Source organism: Centruroides vittatus, unplaced genomic scaffold (genome assembly GCF_030686945.1).
Source record: "Centruroides vittatus isolate TY-2023 unplaced genomic scaffold, ASM3068694v2 contig_221, whole genome shotgun sequence".
Lineage (NCBI taxonomy): Eukaryota > Metazoa > Arthropoda > Arachnida > Scorpiones > Buthidae > Centruroides > Centruroides vittatus.
Window position 1 is genome coordinate 72,757 of NW_027121377.1, and position 9,458 is coordinate 82,214.

Sequence of the window (9,458 nt, forward strand, 5' to 3'; positions counted from 1 at the left end):
CTAATCTTGTGCAAAAGATTACACACAGATTCAACAACTATTTTGATATTTCTGGATGTAACTAAATGCAGTTTTAATTATTATAAAATGCCAAAAATTATAATTTTTAGAGAACTGATGAATTTTATAAAAAATTATAAACGCTTTAACATGTAAAATCGTCATTTAGTTCAATCTTAATTAAAATAAGTCTAAGAATCCTTCTTTATCTTCTCTTCATGTCGATCTTTAAACACCAAAATATTACATCATCAATCTTTGTGATGCTCAAACCTGCCTGCAAATTTTCATAAATTTTTAGCAGGAAACACAGAAGTTATTAAGCTTAACTAAATCGTCCAACATCTCACACAAAGAAATACATACATAAAGAAACAAAACCCAAAACCCGTTTTTCATTATTTGATTTTTCTAGGTTCTACAAGTCTATAAATGTAAGTCTTGAAGAATCGTTCTCTGCTTCTCTGTCATACTTTTTACCCTTATACATAACACAGCCAGAAAATGATATTACCAATATAAAAAGCAAAATTACTTTTAACATAAATAATAATTACAATATCAGTGAAACTGGAAGAATACAAGTCGATGTTTGCCTTTCGTGGAGAATATTAGTTTCAGTGCAAACTTCATCACATTCTACTCTTTAATATAATGAAAAATTTAAACTTTACTAAAATACTATCAACACATTAGTATAAAAATAGGTTTAATACACCAAATGAACACAAAGTATAACTCAAAAATTCCTATCCTCTTCTATCTTCTTAAGTTTTATTTAAATATACATTTCCAATGAATATATAATTTATAACAACAAGATTACAGTAGAAAGCAATATTACTAACATTTTATTCCTAAATAATGACATCAGAAAAACGTAAGGATTTCAAAAATGTAATTATGTAAAATAATTAAAAAAATAATATATGTGATCGTGACAAGAACTAATTGTTGATACAATTATTACATTAAATTTTTCTGTACAATTGGGATTAAATGAAAAACAAATGTGTCTCGAAGTTTTAAAACTTTAAGTTATATTTCATAATTACAATCGTAATTCTCCGGAGACATTTCTCAATATTCTTGAGTCTATATTATGTTATTAGCTTTAGAAAAGATTGAGGAGATCAAAGAAAGAACCACGGGAATAAAAATCAATGCATGAAATGCAGTTTCTAATGCAATAAGAAATACAATTTTCACAAATATAATTAACGCGTACATATTTCTATATATAAATAAAATACCTAACATGGTTGACAGAGATCCTTGACATATTGGATAGCCGATACGATACAGACTGTCTTTCATTTTTTCATTGGGGGCTTGATACAAAGAACAAATATATGCGTAAGATATATGAGCCGGATAATTTACGCAAAATCCGACACATAATATCAGACTCATCATAGAAAAAATGTCCACGTTTATACCCCACAGAGACATGTATCCTAAAGTTTCTACAATAGTGGATATTACCGATATGGCAACGAAAACTGCAACCACAATGTTTGGTATGAAAACTATAAAAAGAATCATAACCAAAAGTGAAGTTATCCAAAATAAATCGTTAATTGTACGTCCAATTATTATTCCTTGTTCGTAGAGAGGAGTCATTGCTGAGTATACAAGAACAGGAAAATCAAATTCGTCAGCAAGTTTCCACAGAGTATTTAATATTTCCATTTCAGCTGCTGGACTTAAAGTATCATTAACAAGGATATGAAATCTGCTATTTATAATATCGGTTCCATCAGAGTTAAATGCGATATCATAGGAAAATTGTTCTGCTGATTTAAATTTCAGGAAAACATTGCGAAGTCCATCTAAGAAATCTTCTTTAACCGATATGTTGTATCCTCGTAATGAATATTTTGCTAGCGGGTGATTTTGGAATTCTTTGTAATATTTTAACCAAGATACTGTAAGTCGGGAATCTGCAATGTATGGAAGACTTTCGAATTTGTTGAGTAGTTCATCTACTGATTTCTGCACGTTTAAATCTGAATAATCAAGTGTGCTATTAATGACTATTTGGTAAGGAAACGTATAACGTCCGAAACTATTATAATATATTTTTATACCTTGTGTTATTACCGATTCTCGTGGATATAGCATGGTAAAGTCTATACCGTGTTTTATAGTTAAGACTCCCCATATTCCAAATAATAAATTCAGAAAGTAAACGATGATAACTGTTATCTTCATTATATTCATAGATAGAAATTTCCCCAACTTGTCCCTAAAATATGCCATTGTTGGCTCATCAGTAGACGTTTCCTCTTCTGTAGAAGAATGTTCGATATCTTCTGAAAATAAAAGTTAACAATTTAGAATATACATTTAACCAGTGCTGCCGTTTCTAGGGTAATTTCAACCTTTCGAAGTAATTTTTAGGGTAGTCTTATATTTAGAGTAAATCTAGAGTAAAACAACCCTGTGATCTGATGCTATTACACATCGCGCCACAAGTTTCGCCGGAAAAAGTTTTAGCCTAAAATTGTTCTGTTTTCTCCTATAACTGAAGAGTTTTTGGATAGGGCAATAGAAGCTAAAGAAATAAAGCAGATTGGTACTAGCTACACGGATATACATTGTATATTACGCCCGAGTAGGATTTCGCTTTTCTCATTTTTCATGCCATTGGGCCATTGGCACACTTTTGGACTGACGTAAAAACTTTTTACGTCATTCATCAGTTTATCTCACTTTGTAGCAGACACCACATGTGACATGAACGAACAATTTTGACCGCATCATGTAGCCAACCACTCCATGTTGTTTGATTTTTGTTTAGCATTATACAACACTGATATTGGCAATTTTTACTGAATATGGACATGAAGTTTCTTGTTGTTTGTCAAATTGGAAATACCAAACTAAAATATCAATTTTCTCCATACCAGATGTGAATTAATATCTCTTATGAAGCCTAGAAATCCCAAGACATTTTAATTACAGTAGAACGTTGATTATCCGAATGTCGTTCAACCGAAACGTCAATTAACCGAAAGCGTTCCAGTCGGACTGTGTCGGGACGTGTGTCATGCTGAATCGAACGTTTTTGATACTAGATTAACTTCTACAGTATAAGTTTTTTTGTTTTTATATTTTTCAATATATTTATTTTGTTTGTACAAAATAAAAAAATAGTTTTTAATGATACAATAGCCACGATTATTATTATAAAAATTTTCGTTAAAATTCAACGCGAAGCGACACGCAACGGGGGAAAATTTCAATGTGGGATATATTAATATACTATTATTGGGATATACTAATATTCTAATTACATGGGATATACTAATATGCTATATTAATAATGTATTTTTTCGTACATAATCGATTATCCGAACAACCCCAGTCTCCATTGATTCGGATAATCGACATTCTACTGATTTTTAATAACAATTAATTAACTCCAATGTTAATCCGTCTCTGTAATCCAAAAAATACTTATGGTAGACGTATCTCACAGCAATTTCTGGTTAGCAAAACTATTTTAATTTACAATTGAACTACGTATGCATTTCGGGTTGGTATATTGTACTCCAATCCCTACTCAGTGCTAGTTCAAATAAAAACAAAGAAATTTAAATTAGGACATGACAATACATATGTATGTCAATTATTTATTGTTATTGATATTTTAACAGCGTTTGTTACATACCTATGGAAAATATTTTAACTGTTTATGTAAGTAATGGTTTGCTGGTTGTTTTATTTAATATGGCGGTTATAATTTGTATTTTGGAAACAGATTGGGAATGAGGAAGGTTTGCCCTTTCACCTCCTATTTTTAAGCATAATTTTGTAATTTATAAAATAAAGAAAAGTAAGTGTTTGTATTTTTTTAAATTTGCTGTATTTTCTATGGTATATCATTGTCATGTCCTAATTTAGATTTCTTTGTATTTATTTGAACTAGCACTGAGGTGGAGTTGGAGTACAATATACCAACCCGAAATGCATATGTAGTTCAATTGTACATAAAAATAGTTTTGCTAACCAGAAATTGCTGTGAGATACGTCTACCATTTTTGGATTACAGAGACTGATTAACATTGGAATCTACTATACAGCTAGCCGACTATATATTAATAATTAATTAAGAATTGCTCTGATTATCATTATAAAATAATCGTACAAAAATCTGCGTCATAGAATCGTTCGTCTGATTTTTTTATACGAACATAAGCTCGATGATGGTTTAACTTGAACTCAAGCTCGAAGAGTTTTCTCAATATAGGGTAATCTAGAGTAAAACGAACTCTCTGTCAGGATAGTCCCACCAGAAGCAGGCGGCAGCACTACATATGACATTCCTATTCGAAAATAAATCACTGAATCATGTTTAGCTAATTTTCAAAACATTTTGTGTAATACTAATTACTTGCAAAATAATTAAGCCTGAGTTCTAACATCCAAAAAGTAGTGCAGCTACGAATAAGCAAGAAAGAGCAAAGTTTAATGCTTGACTATAAAATAAACATTTTAACTAATATTGAAACAAAATTACCTTACGAAAAATTGTAATTTATATTCAATTTAAAATAATTTAATATATTATTTATAATAATATATTAAATTATTTTAAATTAATGACATATGCCCTGTATTAAATACTGTTAAGGAAATGAAATGTACTATTCTTAGCTGTGTCCATTTAATATACTATAAAAAAAATTTTCTTTTTTGATATATCTGAATTAAATGTTACCAATTATCATTGAAGTGAACTCACTCAGCAAAAATTAAATCACAAACAACCAAACACCTTAAGTTGCTGAGAAAAATTTGTATTTTACATTATGTATTTTAAAAGATACGTGGACGATGTCCTTGTAATATGGAAAAATGACCGGAAAATCGAGGAATTTATTAATAGAATCAACAACAACGATGACGGCCTCATGCTAAAGATTGAACAGACGTGTTCCTCACGGATACATTTTTTAGACATTGACATCGAATTCAAGGAAGGACATTTGATTACTAAAGTGTACGTAAAACCAACGCATAGCCCTTTGTACATTCCATCGCGTTCGAATGATCCTTACCAATACAAAATGGCTGCTTTCCGTGCCCTTGTTCGCAGGGCTTTTCTCTACTGCAGTAGTGTGGTTGATAGACAAAAAGAAATCTACAGGATATCGCATATCGCTAGAACTCTAGGGTACAGGGCGGATATGATAACCACACTAATCAAAAACTACAAGAATAACAAAACAAAAGCTCAAGGAGGGGATTTCCGCAAATTCACAAAGTTCACGTATGACAGAAAGAAAGAAGCTATCATGAAAGAAATCTCAGCCCGCAAAAATACCAAGTTAATTTTCAAGAGGGCTCCCAACTTGTACAAATTATTAAGGAACGACAAAGACCGTATTGATAAAGAAAGAATGGCTGGAGTGTACAAAATTCCTTATGAAAACCAAGAACTAGGCATTAATAAAAACTACATTGGAGTTACTAATAGAAGCTTAGGGATTAGATTGAGGGAGCACAAATACAACATCAGCAAAAGATCTAACGCCACAATTCTATCTCAGATGGCACAGGTTGAAGGCTCGGTAGTCAAGTGGGGTGAAGCAGACATCATTAAACCTGTACACTCACCGACTTTAGCGCTTTGCGCCGAAAAAATTGAAATATTTAAGAGCAGATTACATAATGCCTGCATTAATGCCAGGGATGCTGAAGGGTTGCCTTCGGCATGGAAATATTTAATTAAGAGGTTTGATACCTCTTAATTTAATGCCTTGATTTTGTTATCACTGCATATCTTGTATATGTCAGAATTTCATATAATTTTATTGATAAATGCACTTCTTGCATTTATTAGAGTTTCGTGTAGTTTATTATTTAACCTATACATATTTTTTATATATTTTTGTTATTTATATTTAATTTTTTACTTTCTTATATGTATATTTTATCCGTTATTTTATTTATTTGTATTTAAATTTTTTGTTCCATTTTGTGTTTACATTCGAATTTGTTTAACCTGATGATGGCCAACAGATTTGGCTGAAAACGTTTGTTGTTCATTAAATTTTTCTCAGCAACTTAAGGTGTTTGGTTGTTTGTTACCAATTATCGTCAATGATACGGTATATGACTCTTGGAATTAGATAAACAAGCCGGAAATACAGTTATAAACGTTAATCACTAGTGATAAAAAGTTGCGCACAAAAGCATCACACGATTGTAGACATGTCAAGGACAAGTGTATATATATGTCATAGGACACAACATTCAAGTCTGCAATACTGGCAAATAAAAATGATCACATGGAATACTTGTTTTGTCGTATCACTTTCCGGTTTATTTTCTATTAAAAGCTGTAATTATTTTCTTTCAATTGTCTCATTAATTATAGAACATATTTATGATCTGTTTTTGCAATAGATCTTCTTCTTGTAAAGTTTCATTAATAAATTGTAATTGATAAAATTATTTTTCTTGTGAAACAACTGTTACTGTAATCGAAAGTTTAGGCATGTGTGGCATGTTGTGTATAGTTATATGATACGTAGTTATTAATTAACTTCAAAATTTCACTTTCATATAATCGTTTAAAATTTTTTATTTAATACTTCGTTGAACTAATCTCCAAGTCGCACTTAAGGTTTTTGATATTTGTAAGATGCAATTAATTTAGATGGAACTTATGCCAATTTCTTAGCAATGTGAAATAAATTTTCCAATAGCTTTACGGACTAAAAGTGTACAGGTAGATAAAGATTTTAATAACATTTATTACATACTATTTGAAATTCTTTACTAGTTTGCTGCACACATACAACATCAGCTTTCAATTGATTTTGTTCGATTTTTAAAAAATGCTTTATATCAATTATAAAAACTTATCTTTTTCACAAATTTATAAATAGTATGATCTGTCTTCATGTTTCCAATATTTACAAGCTGAGTTAGAGAAATCAATCGATGGTTCAGATAAACTTTTCTTTCCAAAAAGTAGTGACATAAACAAACATGAATATATCAAAAACACACCGAAAGGCAGAACTATATATAAATATTTGCCTGACGTTTTACGTTAATGGTCACCTGATTGCAAAATTAAAACTTAGATACAAATTTCTATAACAATATTTCTATACTATCGCGAATCAAAAATTTAATGCAGTGATTTAATACAGAGTCTCGTATGTATATACTACTCACAACAATTATACATACTAGTAATGTTTTATATATTAAATTACCACACAAATTAAGTTTCTGCAAATAATTTCCTTTTAAGAGAACACTTAAACGAATTAATGCATCAAATAATCAATACACTATACACTTACTCGTCATACTTTGCCAAAAATCACTCTCTACGATCTCGTATTGCACACAAATTATGAAAAACTATATATATACATACATATATAAACAACTTTAAAAGTTTAATGATCTTACCGAAATTAAGACGAAATGCTTGTTGTCGTTGTTTCTCTTCTTTGTATCCTGATAATGCCATGCACCCTGCAAAAAATGTTATCTGATACAAAAACGTAAACACTATGCTGGTTGCGGAATAATAACAAAACATTCTTATAAGAGGAAAATATGACATCATTCCAATGCAATAAGAAAACAGGTTAGTCAATGATGTTAACGTTATAGAAATTCCTGCTTCACCGAACGTTTCTTCCATGCGTTTGTGTACTTTATGCTTGGGGTTTGATATTCTCCAACACGCCAACAATACAAAGGCGTCGTCGATCTCTGTCACTACATAAAAAAAACCTCTATTAATTGAAGAATTCATAATCTAACAGAAAACAAATATAAAAGTGTAAGTAATCACTTACCGAGAACTAAAAATGGAATGGTGGTGTTCCAAATACTATTCTGTACACCGACAACCGACATGAATCCGAAAGAGGTGACCACGGCCAGACCAGCCGATACGACACTTGCAACACCCAGAAGAGGCTTGCTTTTTGCCCAAGTGTTACTCATGCACGTAAGAGTAGTGAAAACGGAAATAAATGCAACTAATGCCCCGATCATCGGTTTTATATTATCCATTAATTGCACGTTTCCCTGTACTATTGACCAGTTGTAATCAACGAAACACAAAACATGTTTAAATCGATGGTTTCTTATTCGATTATAAACTTCTGTTCGCCATCTTTCTATCACATTGTGTTTTTTCTCGTCGCTCTCGTCTGTGAAATACGTTAATCTCATAGCATTTGCTGTCTGAATCAAATCGTTCTCGTCTTCGATTACACTCCCGAAGTTGAGAGCATAAACTTGATAAGAGTATGTCAACGGATCTATGTCGATCGGATACTTCAATTTCTTTTTTCTCTGCACTATATTATCAATTTCGGGCAATATTTCGATAATCGGATTTTCAAAACATTTTTCGCCTACACGACCACAAATATCTGAATACCCAATTTCTATACCTTCATGATTAATCGTTATATTTTTAATTAGTTGATCCACCAGACTTATTTCCAGTAGCACATCTTTTTCGAGCATGTCTCCGCCACCTTTCTTTGTAAACATCACAAACACACAATTCGGTATGTATGTAAATCTCGCCGGATCAAGGAATTTCGACGTGTTAAAAGGGAACGTTTCGTCAATGAACTTCTTAGTATTATAGACTTTTCCTGAATCTGCAAATGTCAGTTTGATTGTGTTTGAGAGTGTGTTTATATTGAAGATGAATGCTGAGAATGTCGCAGTTATTAAAATAGGAAAACAGATAAAGTAGTACGGATGAAGTCCGATTAATCTTCCTAGTCTTCGAAAAAGGATTGATAATCTATTCCTCACACAGTCAATTCTCATGTTGTTTTTTTTATTTATAGAAACAAGATATTATTTCGCCTATAAAAAACGAAAATGAACATTATTCAAACAAATTCAATTAAATGATTGATTAAAATTTAGATTTTGCATTTGAAAAGTTTTATTTTCACTTAGTTCGAATGTATTAAGAATTCGTTTTTATGTAATTTGAAAGTGAAAGCTATTAATTATTGCTTTTCTACGCATGGTTTATGACGATTTTTTTTTATTACACAGTGTGATTTGATTTTGTACTTTGAGAATAAGATAAATATACAATACTACACATTCCTTATATTTTCAGATTCTTATTAATTAACGAATGCACAAAGTTACCTTTCTTGTCTAATCTACTGACATTTCACCACTAACAAACATTTACTTTTGATTTATTATTTAAATTTTGAAAGTAACGTTAAAATTCCTGTAAGCCATTCACTTTTCAGTCATTGTCTCATAGTTTAAATACAAGATATGACTAGTTAAATGTTCAGTCATGAAATGAACTGTAATTCTCTTGTGCGACAGAAAAATACGACAAACACTTGAGAACGTTATCAGCTACCTTATTTTCCTTCTTTTAGATATTGTTGTTGTAAAATTATTTATAATTATGTAATACATTA

General features: G+C 30.7%; 1 protein-coding gene across 2 annotated transcripts; it reads right to left on the minus strand.

Annotated features, from left to right (window-relative positions):
* Positions 1 to 1,071: 1,071 nt before the first annotated feature.
* Positions 1,072 to 8,844, minus strand: LOC136970838 (patched domain-containing protein 3-like). Of its 2 annotated transcripts, XM_067265305.1 has the most exons (4): positions 7,836 to 8,844; positions 7,441 to 7,755; positions 2,091 to 2,315; positions 1,072 to 2,009 (listed from the first exon to the last, which is right to left on the minus strand). In XM_067265305.1, the coding sequence occupies exons 1-4, from the start codon at positions 8,830 to 8,832 to the stop codon at positions 1,096 to 1,098; spliced, it is 2,451 nt and encodes an 816-aa protein (XP_067121406.1). In that variant the 5' UTR covers positions 8,833 to 8,844; the 3' UTR covers positions 1,072 to 1,095. The 2 variants fall into 2 exon arrangements, with proteins under 2 accessions (XP_067121406.1, XP_067121405.1); XM_067265304.1 differs by having other exon boundaries at positions 1,072 to 2,315.
* Positions 8,845 to 9,458: the final 614 nt, after the last annotated feature.

What these genes read in the sequence shown, in the direction of transcription:
- LOC136970838 (XM_067265304.1), bottom strand. Translation starts at nt 8,832, where the DNA reads ATGAGAATTGACTGTGTGAGGAATAGATTATCAATCCTTTTTCGAAGA. An exon ending in CATTCCATTTTTAGTTCTCG is followed by an intron (nt 7,756 to 7,835) that starts GTAAGTGATTAC and finishes TTTTTTATGTAG; the next exon opens with TGACAGAGATCGACGACGCC. An exon ending in AGCATTTCGTCTTAATTTCG is followed by an intron (nt 2,316 to 7,440) that starts GTAAGATCATTA and finishes TTTTATTTTCAG; the next exon opens with AAGATATCGAACATTCTTCT.